The sequence below is a fragment of the Mus caroli genome, chromosome 9 (genome assembly GCF_900094665.2).
Source record: "Mus caroli chromosome 9, CAROLI_EIJ_v1.1, whole genome shotgun sequence".
Lineage (NCBI taxonomy): Eukaryota > Metazoa > Chordata > Mammalia > Rodentia > Muridae > Mus > Mus caroli.
In genome coordinates, this window is record NC_034578.1 from 57610991 (window position 1) to 57636200 (window position 25210).

Below are 25210 nucleotides of genomic sequence, written 5' to 3' on the forward strand. Positions count from 1 at the left end.
CCCAGGGTAGATATTAGAAAATTACTGTCCTTTTCACCTCAGACATGAAACTATTGCTTCATTGGTCTAGGTAATGAGTGCTACCTTTAACCTTGAGCAAGGGCTTTCTAGAAGGGCACATGTGGAATGAGAATCAAGTGCAGACCTGAGTTTCAACCTGACCCCTCTCCGCCATGATCTTGAAGTTCACATCGACTCTGACATCTGAGTTCATCATCTATCAGTGGCAACAGCACAGACCTACCATACAGCTGTGATGGAGACAAGTGACAGTGTGGTGTGTAAAACCACTGCCGATGTGGCTGCCATGAAGGGCATATGGCCGGCCACCTTTAAGAAGTGCTTACAGTCAGAGCATAAAATCAGAAAACAGCTGCCGCTCCTGCTTCAGGCTCCTCCCTTTCACAGATGCTGACCAACCGGGCGCCTGCTGGCCTCTCACCTGGGAAGTGAGCTAACACTGAAGCAGGCATTGCTGCCAGACACATCCTGCTCCCCACCCCCTTCCCTGCTTCCTATGTGGGAGTCACAGAGCCCAGCTTCTGGATCTTACTAGGAGCCACTCCCATCTGCACAACATACCCATGGATATCTCTCTCTGCAGGGACACCCGCCATGTTGTTGTTTTCTGTCTGTCCCTAGCATCAATAACTTTTTAACAAACTCATTGTTCCCCAGTAATCTGTATCAGTGTCTTTTTCAATGCTGCCTGAACCCTAAACCTAACAGAGTTAGGTACCCACAACTATACTAACCACAAGATTTTCAACTCGATCACAGCACCAAACGACAAGCCGGATTTTTATCCTCTCCAGGAAAAACCTGGGCAATGTGGGCAGGACACAGAACAGTGTATGCACGAGTTAGGCAGAGACTCCAGCCCTGTCCATTCAAGCCAGCTGTGGTCTCTGTAGTCGACTGCAACACAACTTTATTTTAAACTGCCCATAACTGCTTGGCATGGATACTACACTCATGAACTCAGAGCAGTAGAGGCTACATGCAGAAGACTGGGTCTGTCAACATGTCATCGTGGATGGGAAGGTCTCATAAGGTTCCACTTCCCCCAAAGATTGAGACAGTTAATCGTCACAGGGGACGGGGTGGGTGGGGTGGGGTGGGTGGGTTCTGGGAGTGTGGGGATGGGGGTGGGGTTGGAGGGGCAGGGATCACATTCCTCAGTGGTGTAGCCACAGCTAGGTTGCCCTTGCTCAAGTAAATAACCCCTATTCCTGTTCATTCCTGCAATCCTAATTAAATGCAGTGGGACACAAAAGGAAGTATGAAATAATAAGTTAACAATAAAGTACCAGTAATTGATATCTGCCCACAAATCATCCCTGCAATTCAGGTCGGGTTGCAGTGCCTGGAGCAGGGCATCCTGACCTGGGCGGGCATCTCCAAAAGGAAATGAGCTCCATTTCTCAGGGGAATTCTGGGAAACCCATCCTACACACACACACACACACACACACACACACACACACACACACACGCAGCGGGGGTGGGGGAGAGACTGACTAATATTTACAGATGGAATTACATGTCTGAGCACCTATCTCCACATCTCCAGGAGGTAAAAGCTGAGACCTGGCAGTGGCTGCTGGAAAGAGGAAAAGCTACCGAGCACCTCATTGCTCAGATCCCTGAGGGCTAACAGGTGTAAGGACACCTACAGGCCAATGGAGGCAAGTGTAAGGGATGCAGCTCACTGGTAGGCCAGGCTGGAAAGCAGGCCCGTGGGCAACCAGAGTACTTGAAAGTCCTAAGGGAAGTCCTAAGGGAAGTGGCTGCAGCTGCTCAGCACACAGTCTTTGTGGAAACGGAAATCAATGGACTAATAAACATAAAAACATGCATCTGCCCGCCCTGAGAGGCACTGCAGGTGTGGCTGCTGTCACATGTACATCAGTAGGTGGCAGAGAGGAGAGAGGCTATGGTTAAAGTTCTGACCTATGAACATCTGAATGTGGCCCGACCTGCCCTGGAAAAAAAAAGAGAGCCCGAAACAGCCACCAGCCAGCACCATGTAGGCCCAGAAAGACTCCCAGAGTAGGGAGTGAGCTGGAGACTAGAAGAGCCTTACCTGGGACCATGGGTCCCAGTGGGTGTGAGCCCGAGATGACCATCCAAGATGACAGCCTGGACAGGGAGCTGAGCTGAGATGACTACTAGTTTGGCACCATGCAGACTTGAAGGGCACCATGAAGAGAGCCATAACTGGAGACTTGTGGATAGTGAGGAACAGCCTGATGTGAGTAGCCGGTGAGGCAGGTGATGGCGACCAAGGTGGGGTCCTGGCCTGTGCTTCCACTGGAGGCCACATCTGGGTCCATGGCCCTGCAGCAACCTGTTACCATCAGAGGCCAGACACACATTCCTGGTCTAGGCTACTACCTGGAGTACGTGTTGATGTCTGAGGGCTGTGCAAAACTGGATCCACCCCTTACCTGGGCATTGTGGGAGAACTGGCCCTTGGGGGCACGAGAGCAGGAAAGCTGCCCCTGCCCCTAACCAACTGCAGTACTCAGAAAAGCAGGCCCTGTGCATTGTGGGAGTTTCAGGTGAGCTGCCCAGAGGGTAAGAGTGTGGGAGAGCTGGCCCTGACACTTGTTTCTCGCATGTGCAGTGACATGGAAGAGAGAGATCCCCTCTTACTCCCTCGCCACACATGGCAGGACAGACAATTGGGCTTGGGCCATGAAAGCTGAAGAGCTGGCCCTGCCCCTCACCCGCTGCAGCACTCAGGACAGCAGGCGCTGCACCTTGCCTGGGCAGTCCAGTAGAGCTCCCTGGTGGTGTGGGCACGGGAGAGCCAGGCCTGAGGGCATGAGCATGGGACAGCTGGTCCTGCTCCCTGTCTGTAGTGCAGTGGCACTGACAAGGGAAAGATGTCCTCTCCCCCTCCTTCATCCCTTGCCACCCATGTCAGGCAGGAGAGCTGGACCTGAGATCAGGAGAGTGGGAGAACTGGCCATGCCCCTCACCAGCTGCAATACTCGGAAGTGTGTGCCCTACACCTTACCTGGGCAGCAGGGTAGAGCTGGCCCTGCTTTGGGGAGGTTGCTGGGGAGCTGGCCCCAAGAGTATGAGAGTTGGAGAGCTGACCAGCTGACTAGCTCAGACTCCTCTCAAGCCCAGCCTCAGTGCTTAGAATTGGTCATGCCAGCATCTACCCAAACTGCTGGAGTTCATGAAGAGGCTGGTCCTACAGAATCAGCCAAAACTGCAGGATCTCCATGACACGGGACAACGGTGGGACATCTGAGAGGAGTCCCAGTGAGGTCCCAGTATTGACAGACTAGCAGAAGCCTCATAACCAGACTAGCAAGTCATTGCAATTAATATTTACAAGCAAAGAAGTGTGGATAAAAGGGTACACTTGCGGGATACACTGTGGCACACTACAGCTTCCACAGTGGAATTTTTTTCTCTGTTGTTGGGGAGGTTGCAAGGGTGAAGGGCAGATACAAGGGGAGAGGCTGATGAGTCAAATTAGGTAATGGGAAATCCACAAAGAACTAATAAAAGCTTTTTTTTTAATGCATTTGTAAGGCTGTGTTCTTGACTCTGGATGTCACCTGCAGTAAAGATTTTAAGAATGGGGATCAATCATGGTTGTCTTGCTGTTATAAAAGGAAAATTCAAGGACAGGAGGAGACATTCTCTAAAGAAGATACATACACAGTCAGCAAGGGCAAGAAGAAAATGTAAATCCAATCACAATGAGACACACCCTCGCTCTCTACAACTGTTAGAATGGCTTCCACAGGAATGCACAGACTAACAGGGCACAGAGAAACTTGAACCCTGACACAATGCTTTGGCGAAAAAGAAACTGGTATAGCCACTGGGGAGGACAGTGCGGCAATTCTTCAGAAACCTGAAGCTGGAGGGTTGTTGAGAGGGCTCAGTGTGTTAAAGCACCTGCCATCAAGCCTGAAGACCCAGGTTCAATCCCAGGGACCCACACGGTGGAAGGAAGGGGGGCACTGACTTCTAAGAGTTGTTCTTTGGCCTCCATATAAGCGCCATGGCAGATACTGTGCATCCAGACACACAGCAATAATACACAAATATAACTCAAAATGAAAAATAGACATACAGTCTAATTCCAATTTGCTTCTGGGCATCCACCCAAAGAACTGAAAGCGAAGCCCTGAAGAGACCTTCGTGTGACCCGAGTTCATGGCAGCATCATTCATGACAATTGAGACCTGGAAGCAACCCAGGTGCCCACTGATGGATGAATGAATCAACAAAACATGGCACATGCATGCAACGGAGTATTACTCTACCCATGCTGACAGCACGAATAAACATTACAGATGTTAGGCTGAATGAAAGAATTCAATCACAGATGACAAATACTGTCTTGACTCCATTTATGTAAGAGAGTCAAAAGTGGTGAGGCCAAAATGAATCCTGCATGGACCCCAGCTGGTGTAAGGAGAAAGCAGGAATTCCCATGAAATGGGTTGGGTCTGTCTGGGATGGTGAAGCATGTTACAGAGATAATGGTAGTGATTGGCCATGCACCAACAAGAACACACAATGTCACTGAGCTATATACTTAAAGATGACTAAGATGAGGTGATAGGGAGATGGTCACTGGGTCAGGTGGAAACCTGAGGGCTCACAGGAAATGAGATCTAGTCCAAGAGGGAATCTGGGTAGCATAGACTGAGTCCAGCCAAGACCCCATGGCTGGGGCTCTCCACCTTATGCTCCTTCTCCCTATAACTTGCTCAGAAAAGCCTTCCACCAAGAGAACCTTCCTGAGCTGTTGAGTCAGGGCAGTGAAGGTCTTGGGAGGCATTGGACTGGGGAAATTTGACCTTCAGGCCTCAGCCAGTGGATTCCATAAAGGACTCAGCCAGGTTCTTTCTCACTTCCTAAGGCAGTGGCCAGAGGGGAAGGAGTGGGTGGCAGAGGTGAGAAGGAGACTGAGCCCTGCCAGAACAAGCAGGAGTACAGCGACTCATACCCACCAAACTGAAGATGCTTTCACAAGAACAGACTTCCCTCACTATTTTGGAAAATAAGTACCTATGGACTGGCGAGGGGAGGGTCCTGGAAGGAACCTTGTTATTATGTAACCTCCACCATCCCTTTCCCCCCTCCAATTAAAAAATTGCATTTAAATATATACCACAGGGTTGGAGATGTAGCTTAGTGATGAAGTATTGACTAACATCACACACAAATGTGTTTGTGCATGTACGTGAGTGCACATGTGTGCATGAGGTATGCATGTGTATGTGAGCTGGTATGCTCACCACTGTGGAGGCAAGAGGGTGACGTCAGAATGTCAGTCTTCAGTCACTCTCTTTCCGAGACAGGATCTTTCACGGAACCTGAAGCTCACACGTTCACAGTTTGGACTGGACTGTCTGACCAGTGAGCGCCTAGGTTCCTCCTGTCTCTGCCTCCTAGAGTTGGAGTTACGTGTGTGTGTGTGTGTGTGTGTGTGTGTGTGTGTGTGGGTGTGGGTGTGGGTGTGTGTGTGATGTCTAGTTGTTATGTGAGCACTGGGGATCTGAGCTCAGATCTTCAGGCAGACCATTGTGGCAGCTGGAGCCGGAGTTGGCTGGCCATGTGGCATGCTCAGTCAGGAAGCAGGGAGTGGGAGGATGCTGCTGCTCAGCTCCTTGGTTTTTATTCAGTCCAGGGAATAGTGCTGCCTGAAGTGGGCTTTCCCATTACACTCAACATTGACTAGATATCCCCTTACAGACAAGGACACTCACAGGTCTGACAGAGATCAGGGTGAGACTTATTTTCACCTCTGGGTATTTTGAAAGGGAGGCTGTTGGTACCCAGGAGGTGTGGTCAGAACAGCTGGTTAGAGAGCAAGAAATCTGTGCCCTGTATTATTAATGTGGAAGAAATTTCATAATCAAGACTTATTCTGAATCTCTCTCTCTCTCTCTCTCTCTCTCTCTCTCTCTCTCTCTCTCACACACACACACACACACACACACACACACACACACACACACATTCTGTGTGATGAAGTCAAGTGCTTCATCACTAAGCTACATCTCCAGCCCTGTGTGATTCTAGACCCTATCGAGTCAATCATCAATATTAAACATCACAATCACCACTGTCATAAGAGATGTTGAGACAACTGAAGGTCAGAGACTTTAAACTTTTCAAACTCCGAGGTCTGTAGAAGAGCCACTTTGAGGCTTCAGAGTGGAACATCTAATGTACACGTGTGTTTGAATGACATTGTTTGAAAAGGCCTGCTATGGAAGCAAGAAGAGCAAAGAAGTGACCAGAGAGGTCTATTAAATGTCTTCTATTGTAGGAGTAGGTCCAAATCCTAGCTGCTGAGGGCAGTCTTCCTGACTGCTCCTGCCCTCAGCCCCAGCCTCTACAGTCATCCAGCACAGCCAGGTCTAGAGGGCTTTCCCATCTCCCACACCACAGTGTAAGAACCCTCAGAAAATGGACCATGCCTTTTAGTACCTCGGACTAGAGGCCCAAAGGGATTTTCTGAAGAAAGGAGTTGAACACTCCAGGGGAGAGACTTAGAGGAAGTCTTGACTGTGGAATTCCATTCCCCCTTTAAAAAAAATTATTATTATTATATATTTTCTTTATTTATATTTCTTTCTTTCTTTTTTCTTTTGAGATAGGGTTTCTCTGTGTAGCCCTGGCTGTCTTGGAACTCACTCTGTAGACCAGACTGGCCTCGAACATAGAAATCTGCCTGCCTCTACCTCCCAAGTGCTGGGATTAAAGGTGTGCGCCACCACGCCCGGCTTTATTTATATTTCAAATGTTATCTCCTTTCCTAGTTTCCCCTCTGAAAACCCCCATCCTCTCCCCCTGCTTACCAACATACCCACTGCCATTTCCTGGTCCTGGTATTCCCCTACACTGGGGCATCGAGCCTTCACAGGACCAAGGGCCTCTCCTTCCACTGATGACTGACAAGGCCATTCTCTGCTATATATGTGGCTGAAGCCATGGGTCCTTCCATGTGTACTCTTTGGTTGGTGGTTTAATCCCTGGGAGCTCTGGGAGTACTGGCTGGTTCATATTGTTGTTCCTCCTATGGGGCTGCAAAACCCTTCAGCTTTTTCAGTTCTTTCTCTAGCTCCTTCATTGGGGACCCTGTGCTCAGTCCAATGGATGGCTGTAAGCATCCACCTCTGTATTTATCAGGACTGGCAGAGCCTCTCAGGAGACAGCAAGCACTTGTTGGCATCCATAATAGTGTTTGGGTTTGGTGACTGTATATGGAATGGATCCCCAGGTGGGGCAGTCTCTGGATGGCCTTTCCTTTAGTTTCTGCTCTACACTTTGTCTCTTTATTTCCTCCCATGGGTATTTTGTTCCCCTTTCTAAGAAGGACCAAGGTATCCATACTTTGGTCTTCCTTCTTCTTGAGCTTCATGTAGTCTGTGAATTATATCTTAGGTATTCTGTCCGAGCTTCTGGGCTAATATTCACTTATCAGTGAGTGCATAACATGTGTGTTCTTTTGTGATTGGGTTACCTCACCACCTTTCTAGTTCCATCCATTTGCCTAAGAATTTCATAAATTTATTGTTTTTAATAGCCAAATAGTACTCCATTGTGTAAATGTATCACATTTTCTGTATTCATCCCTCTATTGAGGGACATCTGGCTATTATAAATATAGTAAAATTATAAATATATAAACATAGTGGGACATGTGTGCTTATTACATTCTGGAGCATCTTCTGGGTATATGCCCATGAGTGGTATTGCTGAGTCCATCCACTTTTCAAATCGTGGTGCAGACTGCCTGCACTCTAAGCAGCTGTCCTGACCACACCTGCTAGGTACCAGCAGCCTCCCTTTAAAAATACCCAGCAGTGAAAATCAGTCACACACCAGACTCTGTCAGACGTGTGTGTGCCAGACCCAGCTGCTGCTTCTGATGCGAGTACTTTTGAGTAGGCTCCCCTTCAGAGCGTCTATGTGCCTGAGTGTAAAATGTGAGGAACAGCTCGTGCCTTGTAGAGTCCTGTAGGTGTGTAACATGCACTGTACATGAGCCAGAGTTGACATAGTACCCAGTGCTGTGACCGACACTGTATCATCACAGTGCCCTACGCTAAATGACATTTGCATGCATGATCCTCTCTAGCCCTTGAGAGCAGTGGCTTTCAATTTCTGGGCTCTATCCATATACCACTGACCTGCAAACCAGCATCTCCAGTAGATAAGGAGGGGGTGAGGACTTGTAGCTCTTTTTAAACAAGCTATCCCCCTCTATATATAGATATAGATAGATCATACATACATACATATACATACTGCTTGAGATTGTGATATGTCCTCACCAAACCTAGAAAGTTCTACAAGATGAGTTTAATTTCCAGATTCCTTTCCAAACAAATACAATGCTTCAAAGACCAGTAGTTCACAAACCGGTCTGGACTGGAATGCTCTCTGTCTAAGGATAAGCCCCAGAGATTCTGAGGTAGGTTTGAAATATGGTGTTGATGTCAGGATTTGCAGAGGGTTGGGGAGAGAAGGGGCTCTCGTCTCCAGGCAGAGGTGAACATCACTGTACTGCTTGGGTCTAGAATGCAGTTTTCTACAGCACTGGCCTCGGGGCTCCCTCCAGAGCTGTTGAGCTTCTATCCAGGTTACAAACTGAGATGAATTTCACAGTGATTTTGCAGAAAGGGTTCTCATGTTTAAAAATCAGTCACTTGGGCTGGGGAGATGGCTCAGGGAGTAAAGTGGATGCTGCACAAGCCCAGGGACCTGCATTTGACCCCCCTCCCCCTCAAGAAAACCCCAGATTTAAAAGAGCCTGACAGGCAGCATGCACCTGTAACTCCAGTGCTGGGGGTTGGGGAGATGGACAGAGACAAGAGATCTCTGGGGCTCGGTAGCCAGTGTCTTGCCAAACCAGTAAGTCCTAAGGGCAGTGAGAGAAACTTTCTCAGTAAAGCAGGGTAGAAAGCAACTGAGGAAGAACATCTGACATTGACCTTCTAGCCTCTACACATGTGCATGAATGTGGGCACCACACACACACACACACACACACACACACACACACACACACGCATACCCCAGTAGGTTTTTGTAAAAAACGGCTGCAGCCTGCTAATAACAGCCTTACCGTCCCATAGAGCAGACTGTACTCACGTTCGTGTCTGTCCCAGGGCCTTCGGATCCACTGGATACTCCATAAATATTTGGTTGAATAGTCCTATTTATTATATGGCTCCAATTAAGTCCTCAGCTGCTTGGCACAGCAACCTAACGGTTTTTATAAGCCGCTAAATAGCACCAGCCTCTGCCTCAAATCTCAAACCCACAATAGAGAACAGGGGAGCCAGCTCTCCGTGGAACATGCTGACATTTTTCCTTGGGGTTAGATAGACTATGCAAGCGCCTAGTGACTGATAAATATAAGCAAATTCGGTTTGCATCCACCAGGAACAGCTCAGCATCCATCAGCAGCACAGCCCCCCAGCTTATATCTGGATTGTTTCTTCTGAAAATGCCAAATTACAAGAGCATGATAAAAACATGGAGGAACCTTACAGTAAGCAGTTACTGGCCCTCCGTCAATAAGTTAGGAGGGAAAAGGTATCCTGCTATCAAAATGCTCAACCGAGGGCCTACAGTGTAGGCTTGGGGCTCACAAGAGCCTGCACCCCCACACAGATGTCCTAGAAGCTCAACCACAGAGAGTCCTTTCGTCAGAGTCATCATCAGCCCCAGTTTTCTAGCCCCACAGAGACCTGAGTGCTGTACTGGAAGTCTGACACACGCCTTCAGATGTCGCCTTACAGGCCAAGTTCTACAACTCCGGGTTATCACTCGAACTCCTCAGTCCCCAGACACTGCCTGTATCTGCTACATAAATTCCTTAGAACCACCACTGCCTTCATGTGAATCCTGACTCTGCCCATTGCTTCTGTAGCCTTGGGAAAAGCACTGCATGTCTCGAGCCTCTGAGAGGAGGGTGGAATCAGCACCTGACTCGCTGCTGTCAGCGGAAAGCAGCAAGAACGGCACCTGGTACGCAGTGAGCATGCAAGACACCCTCGGGACGACCTCGCTGTGGTTTTGAAATCAAGAGTTTTGAAAAATAAGTTTTTGTCTTTTTATGTTTTAGTGACGATGCTCACTAGGCGGGAAACCTGATCTTCACTAGTCTGGGCTATTTATAGTTTTATTATTATCCTATTTGGTAGAAGGATTCACTGTTTATTGCATAAGTAATCCCATGTTTAGCCATAAGAAATCCCATGTTTAGCCATGGAGGCTATACCACACCATGCAGGGAACACTAACCATATATGAAATACATCCTGAATGATCTCTCTAAAACATGGACAGTTTGTTCTGTGTTCTAGAACACACTGTAGGATGGGGAGATGAGATGAGCTTCAGAAAACTGGCATCCAGTCTCAGGGTCTATTGAAAATACATCCTAGAAACTCTCTAGAAAAGAATTTGCTATTGAAGGTCCATACAACCACAGCTGGGGGTGCACCTAAGACTCTAAGCATAAAAACTGCCCAAAGACTCGCAACATAGATCAGCTCTTTATATCCCTCCCTGCCCTTTTTACTGAGAATTTCATACATGAGAACTGTATTTTCATCATATCTATTCCTATCTCCATTTTAATTCCTCCTGTGTCCCGTGTCCACTTACTCTATGTGACATTTGTCGTACAATTCTTTATATATTTGTATGTATGTGTGTGTATATGTATGTATGTGACTACGTGTTCTGTTATGTCCATTTAGTATAGTTCATATGTATTTGGGGCTGAGCTCCAGGGATTGGACAATCTCTCAGGGGCTCACTCCTGGAAAAGACTCTCCCCCTCTCAGCAGCCATTAATTGCCAGTAGCCCCTCATTTCCCCTCCTTATTGGTATGCCACTTGCTATTGTGATTATCCAGGTCTGTTTAGGAGACCACATTAGTCCCCCCCTCCCCCAGCCTAATGGTGGCATCTTGGAACCCAGATGTCTTAATTAGAGTTGCTATTGATGTGTTAAAACACTGTAATTAAGCTGGGCGTGGTGGCGCACGCCTTTAATCCCAGCACTTGGGAGGCAGAGGCAGGCAGATTTCTGAGTTCGAGGCCAGCCTGGTCTACAGAGTGAGTTCCAGGACAGCCAGGGCTACACAGAGAAACCCTGTCTCGAAAAAAACAAAACAAAACAAAACAAAACAAAAAACAAAACTACTGTGATTAGAAGCACCTTGGGAAGGAGAGGGCTTATTTCACTCACAGTTTAACTCCATATATTTTACTTCATATAACAGTTCATCATCAAAAGCAGTGAGGGCAGGAACTCATGCAGGGCAGAAACCTGGAGGCAGGAGCTGATGCAGAAGCCATGGAAGAGTGCTGCTGACTGGCTTGCTCCTCATGGCTTGCTCAGCCTGCTTTCTTACAGAAGCAAAGACCATCAGTGCAGGGATGGCGCCACCTACAATGGGCTGGGCCTTTCCCAATTAATCAGTCATTAAGAAATGCCCTACAGCCAGATTGTAAGGCAACATTTTCTCAATTGAGGTTCCCTCCCTTCAGCTAACTTAGCTTGTCTCTAGCCAACACACTGGTTTTCCTAGCCCAGCTCTTCCCTCCTTCCACTCCTTTGAGGGGCTCCCTAAAGTGTGAGGTATAATGGCATCTCAGACTTCTCTTCACTTTGAAAATCATTTTATAATCAAAAAGCAGGGCAGGAGTAGCCTTGGTTCTGTAAAGGCTACAAAGTGACTGAAAGGCCATGTGAGGCTGGGAAAGTGGCTTCGTCAGTAAAGTAATTGTGGGCAAGCAGGCAGCCCTGAGCTCCATCTCTAAGAACACATGTAAGGGATGGGGCAGCAAAGCCAGGCGTGGTTAGGAAGGAGGAGATGAGCAGAATCCTGGAGAGTACTGCTTGGTCAGCCTAGCCAAATCAATCAGTAAGGGACTAGGTTTTTTTTTGTTGTTGTTGTTGTTGTTTTTTTTTTTTTTTTTTTTTTTTTTTTTTTTTTTTTTTTTTAATAAAACAAGAGTAGGTTTTGGCTTGAAGAATAGACCCAGATGCTGTCCTATGGTCTCCATTGGCCTCCACAGGCACATATGAATATGCACACAAGCACAGAGGGGGTGGTGGCAAGAATTCCTCCCATTCTGCAGAATCAAGGCAGTGGCTCTGCTGTTGTCCAGGCAGGGACAGACACAGGGACCAAGATGTGCACATACCTTCTCTCTGAGGGTTCACGGCCCCGGGCCTGTGGGTGTCGGCTGCCTCGCACCACTGCGGGGCCTTGGCGGCTAACATTGGAGCCAGCCAGGGCTCTTTGGTCCTCCTGGCTTCGATGCAGCGGTACTGAGGTCCGTACGGCTGACACAACGTGGCCAGTGATGGACAGTGCAGGACCATTGGGCCGGGAGCCTCCTCGAGCGCGGTAGGAGCTGGGCAAGCAGGGCCGTGTTTGTTCCATCACACCACCACTGCAGCTGCGCGAACAGGCAGACCAGGGGCCCCAGGAGCCCCACACACCTGGGGCGCCACCGCCACTGTCCTCTGGGGTTCCCTCGGTCACTGCCATCCGTTGTGGGACCTATAGAAACAAAGGCTGGTTAGAGTCCTGAACCTTAGAGGCTTAGGAAAGAACTCATTTCTCTACTGTACCATGTGGGCACAGGGTACAATTAAGAAGCAAAACAGAATGCATAGAATTTAGCCTGGGTCTCAGTCTATATGGACTCAGTCATGAGAGACAAATTTAAGTGACCAGGAGAGTCACAGTACAGCCCTGGCTTTGAGCACCGTGATGGCTATTCTGGGTTGTCAACTTGACTATATCTGGAATGAACTACAATCCAGAAATGGAGGGCACACCTGTGAGAGATTTTCTGCTTGGTTTGAAGTGGGTGGATCTACTTCTAGTCCGGACCTTGGAGGTGGAAGACTCACACCTTTGATCTGAATCCTGAGGCAGGAAGACATACTAAGCCTTTGATCCAGAACATAAGGCTGGAAGATACAGCCTTGATCTTGAGGCAAGAAGACATACCTCTAATATGAGCTGTGCCTTATGGGCTGTACCTTCTGCTGGAAGTCTATATAAGGACATAGAAGAAGGAAGCTTTGGCTCCTTGCCTGCTTGCCCTCTCCTTGCTAGTACATCCACTCCTTTCCTGGCATCAGAGACTACTTCTTCAGGATTCCAGCTTGTGCAGAAGACCAGCCGAGACATCCAGCCTTGTGGGACTGAGCAACTACTAGATTCTTAGACTTTCTGTTCATAGCTAGCCATTCTTGGATTAGCTGAACTGCAGGCCGTAAGTCATAGATAGATAGATAGATAGATAGATAGATAGATAGATAGGAAGATAGGAAGATAGGAAGATAGACAGACAGACAGACAGATAGACAGATGGATTCATACAGTAAATTCTGTGACACTAGAGAACCCTAACTAATAACTCTCAGCTTAACTGTGAGAGTTTTTCTAGATTAAGATAAAATAGAAAGAGCCACTCTAAGTGAGGGCAAGACTATGCCATAGCCTTGGGTCACAGACAAAACCACAGAAAGCCAGCTAAGTAGAAGCATTGATCCCTCTCTGTTTTCTGAGTGTCTCTCTGTCTCTGTCTCTTTCTCGAGAGCGTGCGCGCGCGCACGCACACACACACACACACACACACACACATATATATGATGTAGCCAGTTCCACACCCTTTCCATTATGATAGATTGCATTTTCAAAACCAAGAGTCAAAGAAACCTATACTAAGTTGCTTTTGTCAGATATTTGTCCCAGCAAGGAGGGAAGCAGTTGCAATCTCAGAGGCATGGTGTCCTCAAGAGTCCTTCAGCTTCCAGCTTGATGCCCACCCCTAGGCCAGAAGGCCTGGATTCCCTTTAGCTGCCCAGAAATTGGCACTGTGTGTCTCCCTGTAGTACCAGCAATGGCTGGAACAGTTTGTAGGCTGTGCCTGGGAAACACACTGTGTGTGGGGGTGGGGTGGGGGGTGGGGGGGAGTAGGTGTCTGCATCCCTACCAGTGACTAAGAAGCTTCTAAGCCTCCAAAGCTAGTCCATTTAACAAGGGAACAGTCCAGGTGCCTTCTAGGTCATAGGGAAATAAGTGAGCTTGTCTGTGCACAGCGAAGTTTGGCATTAGGAACTTGTTAGAAGACAATCATGATCATTTTCCTGCTTCCACACACACCAGAAGGAGTGGGAAGCACCACAGCATGCAAGCTCTAGGCAGAAGGTGACTCCACTTTGTGGAGCTGGGCCTTTCAGAGACCTTGCCATGCTAGGTGCTATGCTAAAAGCAGCTCCAGTGAGTCCTTTGTTATGCAGATGTGGAACTGAAGTTCCAAGAAAAAAAGATTGCACACATGTTAAAGATTCCGCAAGGCTGAGTGACCAAGCAGACCTTCTATGGTTTTGGAGAGTCAGAATATTACAGTGCCAGACTCCAAATTACCCCGGGTTCTCTTTAGTCCCCTTAGTAGCCATTCCTTGCTCACCTCTGGATTTGACCTAACATCCTTGAGGCTATAGACCTCCTAGCTTCTACTAACCTGAAGGCTAAGAATGTCGTTAGATAACATCTTAGGCTTATAGCAGAGTCTTGATTGTGACCCGTCTACTGATGTTCCCACCAATGTCTTTCTCAGTTACTATAAAAGCACCACGAGTGTTTGAACATGGGATAACCTGAATCTGTTTTCCTGGACCATGATCACTTACATTTGCTTCAGAATGAACTCTCTCTCCTTCCCATTGAGGAGACAGCTATGTTTTTGCCGCCACAGACACGATCTGAGCACCAGCTGTATACCTGGCTCAGAGTCAGGCAGCCTCCAACTTCACTTCCGTTTCTGTGATAAAATACCCTGACGAGAAGCAACTTAGGGGAGGAAAGGTTTGTTTTAGATAAAATTCCAGGCCCGTTATTACAAGGCAGTCAAAACAGCAGGACGGTGAAGCCCCAATAGCATGACAGCCATGCCCCAGAGTGGAGGAAAATGAATGAATTCACACATCTGCCAGTGAGCTCACTTTTCCCAATCTTATACAGACTGGGGCCCAAACTTTGCAATGGTGTCATCGGCAGTGAGCTGGCTCATCCCATATCAGTGAATGTAACCAAGAAAACCATCCTTGGACATGCACGCCCACAGGCCAACTTGATCCTGACAATGTCTCACTGAGACTTTCTTCTCAGATGATTCTAAACTGTGACACTCTAGCGAGCTAACCATACCAGGCACTGAGGACACACAAATTAGCCTAAGCCCATCAGCAGCAGGTCAGTGATGATGATGAGGATCTTAGGGATTGGCTGCATTGGCTGGCTGGCTGGCTGGCTGAGGCGGGAAGCTTGAAGAGGCCTCCAGAGGAAATCAGGGAGTTCCAGTTGGTTCTGTGACTGCTAAGCACCTACTGAGTACATAACTACATACGCAGTCTGAGTCTTATGCCTGCCTACCAATCTCACTCACATTATGAAAGGGAAATTGAGGCTCAGAGACATTATATGGCTAGTCCCCTGTCACTGTATGGATTCAGAAATAACCAGTTTCTCAAAATTTACCTGTTCTGGTACTTGATGCTCTCTTCCCAGCAGTCAGACAGATGTTTTTGCCTTTCCAAAGCATCTTCCTAGTACATCTTCCTAGAAGGTTCTCAACCTTCCTAATACTGGACCCCTTTAAAACAGTTCCTTATATAGTAGTGAGCCCCAAGCATAAAATTATTTTTGTTGTTACTTCATAACTGTAATTTTGCTACTATCATGAATCGTACTGTAAATGCCTATGTTTTCTGATGGCCTTGGATGACCCCTGTGATCCCCAAAGGAGTTGGGGCCCACCAGGTGAGAACTACCATCCTAGCACATCCTTCCTGTCTTTCAAGGACTGAACAAACCTATGGCTTTCTGTAGGCAATCTACTGGTTTCAATAAGTTAAGGGTTTATCTATGCAATGCCAAGATGCCTACAGATTATCCTGGCTCTTGGCCCATTTGTGTTCCTACTGACCTTGGCTTTGGCAGCTCCAAGTTCTCACTGGGTTGTGCTCTTCTTCTGCTTCCTCAGAGCCTGAGTAGTGAGGCAGTCCAAGAATAATCTGGAACAGACCTGACAGAGCTGACTCTGGTGTCACGCATGAAGTCACCCATGAGTGATGGCACTAAGCCTGCCTCAGGAGGCGGCTGTGAGAACTGACCAGGGTCCTGCCTAATAAGCATGAGCAAGCACTCCAGCTGTCTCCTGGTCACCAAAAGTCAGGGCTTAGCTCTTAAGCAAAGTTCTTGCCTCAGGCCATCAGTCACCATGAACCTACTGACTTGTATAATTGAGGTTCCTTTAACAAACGTACAGTGTGGAGTGGCCTGAGATGATCTCTATGGCTCAAGTTGGCTCCTGAAGGTTCTGGAAGTAACCAGGGTAGGATAGGATAAGGGAAGCAGCCAAGAAATGGGTAAGGGGTTTGCCACACTAAACTCACTAGCAGAGCTCAGCTGGTACCAACCAAACGACTTAGGGAAGTGACACTGAGAGAGCCAAACCAAGCATTCCAGTGATGTAGGGTGAGCAGACAGGGTCAAAGCAAGAATAAGACAGACAGGAGAGGAGGCAGGTCTGGGTGATGACTGACAGCAGCTGAGGAGAGGACCCAGGTTCCAACCTCAGCCAGAGTACATGAGCACCCTCAGCCCACTGCACTGGGCACACAGAGAGCAGCTTTGCTCCTGTTTATGAACAGACCAAGGCAAAGAAACAAGGACAGGGGTCTGAGAAGCAGGGAAGTCATGGCACAGAGGGCACCGTACCACCTAAGCAAAGAGTACCCGGATAGAGTCAAAGCCACAGGGGGCCCGGAGCCACCAGATGCTGAGGATGCTCCACCCAGAACCTCGGGAAAGCACACATATCTGGTGACATCTGGTCTGCAGAACTGTGAGGGACTTCATCTCTCTGGTTTGATGCCATCGAGTCTGTAGTGAGAGAACACTGGACTTCCGAGACAAGGAAGAGGAGGATGCCAGTGGCCCTGATCATGAGTTCTCCCTGCTGGACAGACGTGCCTATTAGTCAGATCCACGGCAGGACAGAGACAGCCACTCACCACCCAGGTCGTAGTTTCAGAACAACCCCTCCCCCGGTTCCCCACCAATCTCCTGGGTTGGTGTTACTCTGTTTAGTGCAGAGGGAAGAAACGAAGGTTCCAGGAAACTGTGCTGTGGTCTCAGGCTAGTGAGAGGCATATATCAATCTAAAATCCAGTTCTCTGTTCCCCTAATCTTGTGGGGACTTTCCTCCTGCATGCCACTGCCACCCTGCCGGTACTATTGGTGGGAAACAAGAGTAATAGGTGGGGTAATTTCATGTATATGGTTCCTCTAGTGTAAGTATGGTTAGGGATGAAGGAACACAGAAAGACAGGAAGATGTTTCTGGTATCTTTGGGGATATACGCTATCTGCCCCTTCCCAGTCTCTAAGTAATAGATAACCAATATGCTTTCTGTAACATTCCACTAGACTTGCAGCCACACAGGGGACCACTTCCCTCAACTAATCCCACCCTAATTTAGCATCCGGTTGCCAAATTGGGCACGATCCTGGTGGGGAGGGAACATAAAACCACATTCCATCCTATTCTGCAGACACGAATTCTCAAATTTATAGTGTGATTACTACAGGGAGTGACCTGAAATTCCATGAGTTTCCACAATGAAAGTCCAGACACACACTCCTGAACTGGGTTTTAATAGTATAGTCTACCTTCCATAGTTTATGCTAGCTATACTCAAACTATCAAATAATATTACATACAGATTATACATACACATATACAAACGTTGATATCAAATCATTATATGAAAAGAACAAACGAACTAACTATGGCAAGTCTAGACACATCCTAAATAAGAGCCTGGGTTAATGAAAGTTACCTTCTCTATATAATGGAATATAATCATCCTTTTAGAATGAAGTCAATCTACATTCATTAAAATAGTTTCTATAACGTGTTAATTGTTGAAAAACAAAACGAAAAGAGGGATAAGACATCTGTTTCCAGCTATATCTCTTCAAGCATATAAAGTTGTTCTTTGACCAGATCAGCCCTACAATGCTGTAATTTCATATCAGCTTTTTGACTTAACATGGGTTAAGTGTTCTCTGAATCTGCCAACCAGAAGGGCCCAACTGGAAAATCTTTCTGTGCCAAGCAGAGTGGCGGGAATGAAAAGAGCAGAAGCCACTGTGGCTCCATCACCCACCTGCTCACCTCTACCAGCTTTGTGTCACCAGCTGGCTGCCCCAGGGGATCATCAACATCACAAGCAGCTGGAAAGCCAGACCTATGAGAATATGCTTAACAATGGGAATGACAACTGCCAGTTATTCAGTGTGGAACCTGGGCCAACCAAAGAGCTAATTGCTTTAGTTGTATTATCTAATTGAGCACCCTGGAGAAATCAAACAAGTTAGAGTGTTTGCAAGATTGCTATCAGCTCACAGATAGTCAGGATGCTTTTGTGGCAATCCCCAGCCAAGTCTGGAGTCATGTGAGGGATGGAGCGCACATTTGAACAGAAGCTCACTAAAACTGGAGTGATGACTTAAATGACTCCATCCTCAGAGACTGGTGTCTCCTATGGAAACTTTCCATAATCAATTACATAAATGATCAGAAAAGGAAACAGGAATACACAAACAGCAGACGCCATCTCCCATCGTAGAAAACAGCAGCATACGGGGGACAAAGGCAGGAGTGGGTATTGACACCCACAGAAATGGTGTCAGCATCTCTGGAAAAGGTATAAGACTCCTCTGGAAGGACAGGGGAGAGCCAGAGGGTCACAACAGGAAGAACAAAGCAGAGGGGCAAACATCCTCATGTGCTGAAACCACTCAGCACGGACCAGAGCCTGATTCTCACAGGAGCATTCCCTGGCTCCCATCCCCACTTCACAGATCAGTCCCATAGTCTAGCACGTGAAGCTTTAAAAATGTGGAGACTTAATGCCACTCCATCAGGGTTGTTGGGTGACTAAGTAGGACATCTAACAATGCCACCTAGCTGGGGCAGGGGGCATGCTTCAGTGTCCCTTTCTTGGGAGGATGGATGGCACAAGTCCAAAGTCTTACAATGCTTAAGCAGCAGATCCCACCATAGAATCAACGGGCACTCTCTCCACTCCATTGGGAGTTTTCAAGGGTGTGAACAGGGAGGTTTATGGGTAGGATAACAGAGTTAAAGAATGGACATCTTGAAAGTGCACATACCACATTGAGACCCTTCTCTGGAGAATATGATGAGTCTCTTGAGGGGTGAGGGCTAGAGTCTAGGGAGAGATCTATTAAATAAAATCCTACAAGCCCTCAGAGGTCCTCTTCTTTTAAAAAAAAATGAGGTCATATTATAGGAGGTGTCTCCTGTCTCTGTCTGCCTCTGTCTCTGTCTGTCTGTCTGAGTGTGTATGTGTGTGTATATGCATGTGTGTGCATGCCCATGTAAAGGTCAGACAGAGGTCAACCTCAGTGTTGTTCCTCAGACACCATCCACCTTATTTCCATGGTTTTTGAGACAGGATCTCTCACTGGCCTAGAATCCCATAATTTGGCTAGGATGGCTAGCTAGCAAGTCGAGGGATCAATCCATTTCTGCCACACCAGCACTGGAACTCCAAATGCACTCCATCATGCCTGGCTTTTGTCTGTACATTCCGGGGCCAGAACTCAGGTCCCTGTATGTACAAGGCAAACACTTCAGTGACTGAGCCATCTCCCCTGCACTCTGGGACCTCTGACTTAGTGAACAGTCACTAAGGAACAAGAGCCAAGGGATGGAAGGAAGGGACAGCACTCAGAGACATGAGAAAAGCAGGTAGTCACATCCCAGTTTAACAGGACTTGGGATGTACAACAGTGGAGTTGTGATAATGCCAAGGGAGACTGAAGTTCCTCATCCATTCTGGATGATGTGACTAACATCGCTTGGGCTCAGACATCTAGAAGGCTGCTTAATGCCAGTCAGAGATGAGTATAAATCTATACACTTGGGAAGATGTGTGCACAGTGTAACCTGACAGCCCTTTCCTTCTGGCCCTTTAGGAAATCTGTCTCCATGCTGCATAAAAGGCCCTGGGAATGCACTCAGGAGACAGCTAGCTGAAGGTAGATCAACTGGATTTGCTATCTACGACAGAGTGGGTTTGGGTCCTCTACTCTAGTATTAGCTCTCTTGATCTGTCTGTGCTCTGAGACCATCTGGTGCTGGTGCTGTTCTAGCTGATACCCACACCCTACCTATACCGGACCCATCCCAGCCTGGTGTCCCCTGCATTTGCTCTTTCTGTGGCTTGCAGTAAAGAACTCTAGATGATATCTAAATGATGGCAGATTTATACACATAAAATGTGGCAACCAAAGTGATAGGAAATGAACCAGGTCTGCCTTTGGCACAGGACATGAAGGAGAGAAAGCAGCTCTGGAGGATTGCCAAGAGAGATGTGACTGATCTGGGCCACTGTGCTGGGTTGTCTCTGTGAACTTGACACAAACCTGGACATATCTGGGAAGAAGGACTCTCAAATGAGGAACTGCCTCCATCAGATGGCCCTGTGGGCATGACTTGGGGTATTCTCTTGGTTGATGATTGATGTCAGAGAGCCTAGCCTGCTATGGATGCCGCCACACCTGGTCAAGTAATCCTGGCTGGTATATATATTAACAACAACAAAGCAGGCTGAGCAAGCCATGGGCTAGCAATCCAATAAACAGCCTTTCTCTCTGATCTGCTGCACTCAGCTCCTGCTTCTTGGTCCATGCCTTGAGCTGTTACCTTGTCTTCCCTCAGAGATGAACTATAATCTGGAAGCATGATAAAATAAATACTTTTCTCCCCAAGTCATTAGCATTCTAACACAGCATCAGAGAAGTAAACTGGGACAGCCAGAAAGAAGGCTCAGGTAAAGGTGCTTGCCACCAAGCCTAACAACCCAAGGTTAGTCCTTAGAACCCATATAATGGAAGCAGATAAGCAATTCCTGATGTCCTCTACACACACACACACACAGACATACATATACACACATACATATACAAACATAGACACATACACACATATACATGCACATACACATATATGTACACACATATATGCACACACACACATATATACATACATATATGCATACTTACAAAGATTACATATACAGATTAAATAAATAAATAAATAAATAAATTTTAGAAGAGTGGTTGGTCTTTATTTGTCAGAAGCATAAGCATGGAAGAAGCCCAGGTACAGACAATAGTTAAACCAGAGTAATCGGAGGACCAAGACATGAGATGCACTGAGGCTGCATGGATCAGAGACTGCAGGAACAGATGCTAGGTCAGCTCTGGAACAGGAGACAGCACATACCAGCCCCATCACAGCCAGGCTTTACTGCACCTTAACCACCTCCTCCCAATTTTTTTTGTTTTTTTCTTTTTTGAGGCAATCCCACTATATAGCCTTAAACTATATAAACACTACACATCTGGGCATGAACTCATGATCCTCCAGAGCACTGGGTACTGGGATTATAACCATACACTACCACACCCACATTGTATAAGGCATGAATTCATAAAGCCAAATAGAAAGATGGTCAAATAGAATTAGGGCTTCATGATTCAACAAAAACACCATAATCATGAACAATACAATGCAATAAGCAGACATGTAATATAATATAAAGTTTAAAATGCCAAATACAAACTTGAAATTATACCATGATTATGCTAATGTAAATGTTCTGTTTGCCTACAAGCAAAGTCTGGAGGGGGACGTGGAAAAATGAAAACATCTGACCTGTCACCAAAGCTGAGTCTGGGAGTTTCCTTGTAATTTCAAAATTTTCAGCCATGGTTACAATATTGCTTGCTCAATAAATAAAAATAAATAGATTAAAGGGGGAACGATTCAGAGCACATTGTGGGGTGGGAAGTAAGAGGCACAGACTAAACCAAGATAGATGGTCATCCTGTTTCACGGAAGAGCCCGGAAATTTCCCCTCGCCACCAGGAAGCCCCTAACTCAGCACCACTAAATGTCGTCAATGTATTTGAGTTTGACACTGATTTGAAATCATGTCCCATCTCGCTGGCTTCTAATTCTCTTGCTAAAAATTAAGCCTGCCATCTGTTTTTCATGGAAAAGGAGTCATAGGGGGAAAAGTCTTTTATATTCTAAAGTCTTGTTCCAGAAGAGACAAGAAAGAGTAGGTTTGGTTTTAGCCACATAACCAAGCCAATGCCCTAAAGAAAACACTAGAAAAAGACACCTTGGAGTTGAAAAGCAGAGGCAAGTTTTTCAGAAAGCTGAGAGCAGAAGACTGAAGGCCTACCAGCGAGCAGCTCACCAAAGCCATTTTACCAGGGACCCTGGCTGGACAGGCAGCTCAGAGAGTAGAGAATCTCCAGACAGATCACTTCACCCAAGGACATCACTTATAGTTTGTGTGTGTGTGTGTGTGTGTGTGTGTGTCTGTCTGTCTGGTATCTGTTTTTAAGTAAATGATTTGATCTCAAATCATAATTGCCTATGCTGACACAAAAGGATACAAATCATATTTGTCAGCATTAATATTGATGCAATTAATATTAATACAAAATGAATATAAAAGTTAAAAGGACGGTTGGGAAGCTAGGTCAGTCCCTTGTCACACAAGCATGGGGACCTGAGTTTGATCCCCAGAACCCACATAAAAGCCAGGCATGATACTACATGTCACATCTGTAATCTCAGTGCTGGGAAGGCAGAGACAGGAGGATCTCTGGAGTTTGCTGGTCAGGCAGCCTAACTACATTCCTGAACATCAAGTTCATTAAGAGCCTTGTCTCAAAACATAGGGTGGCAAACGATTAAGGAAGGCGTCCAACATCAACTTCCGTTTCTGCATGCATTTTCAACACATATACACATATGCATAAAGACAGAGGCAGGGGGAGGGAGAGAGGGGGATGGGGGAAAAGGGGGAAAGGGGAAGGAAAGGGAGAGGGGAGGGGGAGAGAGAGGGAGAAGAAGAGGGGGAGAGGCGGGGGAGAGGAAAGGAGAGGGAAAGATTGAGGAAGAGGGAGAGGAAGAAGTGGGGGAGACAGGAGGAGGGGAGGGGAGGAAGAACAATTGAAAGATGGAAGAATACAGTAAAACCCCTTAGCTTTGATGGGGTAAAAACCTCTCCAGTGGCTAACTACTCAAAGTGAATGCCCACTACAAAGGCATTTCAAGAGCAGGTGAAACAATGCATTTACATAAAACCCAAGCAAATGAGGAGAAAGAACAGGAAGGCACAAAGAGGTAGCTCTAGCTACAGTATGAGCCTTACAGAAGAGAACTCCAACCACATGCAATCAGCCATAAGCCATCCAATAGGTGTCAGCTTAGGTGTGCTGCAGACTGCTGCTCAGTCTGCTCTGCTCTTGGTCCTCTCTGAAGCCCTGAGGCCTCCAGTGGAGAATCATTACAGTCAAAACCTCAGGGACTTCGGCTCCACCACACTCGTCCACATCCATGCTATTGAGCATAACCGTCTGAACCAAGTACTGAAGGGTAATACAGACGCACCCTGTTCTTTGACTTCTAGTCCTGTGCTGTGTCTCTCAAGGGTGAGTCCTCAGAATGACTTACAGTACAGCCCACCTCACAAAGCACTGAGAAATGCAGGTGCCTGGCTCTCACACCAAATTTATCAAATGGGATCCCCTAGGGGAGGAACCCAGTGATAGGCTTCTTCAACAAGCTCTCCTGGTTTGAAGGAATCACAGGTCACTGGCTATGATACACTCAGATGAGACTCAAAAGGGGACATTTTTTAAACAGATCTCACCTTCTAGGCTTTGAATCTCTATCCTTTGTGGCTCCTTCCTTCAGCTTCAAATATTCCCTCCACATCACAATATCACCTCCAAGCCTCCTACCCCTGCTTCTGCCACTCTACATGAAGCCAGTTCCAAGTCTATGACATAGGACAGGAACACATTTGTGTGACCGTACCTACCTAACATGGAACATAAACCGGGAGGATATTTTAGAAAATATACTCTTGGTAAGGAAGTTGAGCAGCCAATGTACCATAGAAAAGTGAAAGATGGAGAGACAGAGAGAGGGAACTATGGGTAGAGATACCATTGTGTAGACCCAAGGCTGTTCGGTTCACTTTGTGACATGCGACTAGCCACATGTCTGTGGCTCTGACAGCCCTGTAGAGCAAATGACCTGACTGGATTTGACTGGGACAGACATGCCTTCTGCCACCACCAGGCTTTGGATTTATTAATCTGCCTCAAGTATCATGAGAGCAAGAGAGGTGATCTCAGCATATGCCTAGGGCTCCCCTGCCAGTAAAGAAGATATCTTTCATTTCAAAATGCAAGGGAAGCCTGAATGTATTTGTGCTGAATTCAAAGGCAGGGCCCATCCAAACGATGCAATGAGGTAAATATTTGGATGTGATCTCTGTAACAGGAAACACTCTCCGCTTCTGAAATTGACCTGTCTCTTTCATCACCAGTCACATGGAAATTGTCCTCCCTTATAACTAAATCATAACTCAGAGCATGTGCCTGGGTACCGAGTCCGCCCTATGTTGCCGAGCACTTACTGGGAAACAGAAGCAGATGTTACTGCAAAGGGCCTGGAGGTATTCTTTGGTGCTGTGGTTAGCCTATTTGGCCTGATACTCTCAATGGCAGTTTCCTATTTGCAACTTAAGCCAACCAAGACGGTGAAAATAACGAGTAACACACAGAATAAAGGGTGGCGAGAGGCCAGTTTGGGAGTGGCAACCTTCAGCTGGAGAGTCTGTTGGGTGATTCAGTTACCCACAGCTGGGTTGATACTCAGCATTACAAGGCTCTGAGGATCAGAAAGATCCTCCTAAGAAAGGCACGTTATGCAGCTGGGTAGACAGCTGCAGTAAAGTGCTTCCCAGGCAAGCATGAGGATCAGTGTTCAGAATCCCAGAGCGCACCAGGTGCAGGAGTGAGTGCCTAAATCCTAGCACCAGAAAGGTGGAGAAGCTACCTAGCTGTATCAGTTGGCTCCTGCGCACTGAAAGACTCCGTGTTGACCTCTGACCACCCCTACCCCTATGCACATGCACACAGATGTGGGCGCGCGCGCGTGCGCACACACACACACACACACACACACACACACACACACAC

The 25210-nt window shown here is 47.1% G+C and overlaps 1 protein-coding gene and 1 pseudogene across 1 annotated transcript in view; one reads left to right on the top strand and one right to left on the bottom strand.

Annotated features, from left to right (window-relative positions):
• The first annotated feature begins 1863 nt into the window (after nucleotides 1-1863).
• Nucleotides 1864-1982, top strand: LOC115032061 (annotated as a pseudogene).
• A 10176-nt stretch (nucleotides 1983-12158) lies between these two features.
• The window catches only part of LOC115031954 (thrombospondin type-1 domain-containing protein 4-like), a 92219-nt gene continuing 79167 nt past the window's right edge, over nucleotides 12159-25210 (bottom strand). Inside the window, exon 4 of the mRNA XM_029481960.1 lies at nucleotides 12159-12584. Within this exon, the coding sequence (XP_029337820.1) occupies nucleotides 12159-12584 (426 nt within the window). The remainder of the gene's footprint in view (nucleotides 12585-25210) is intronic.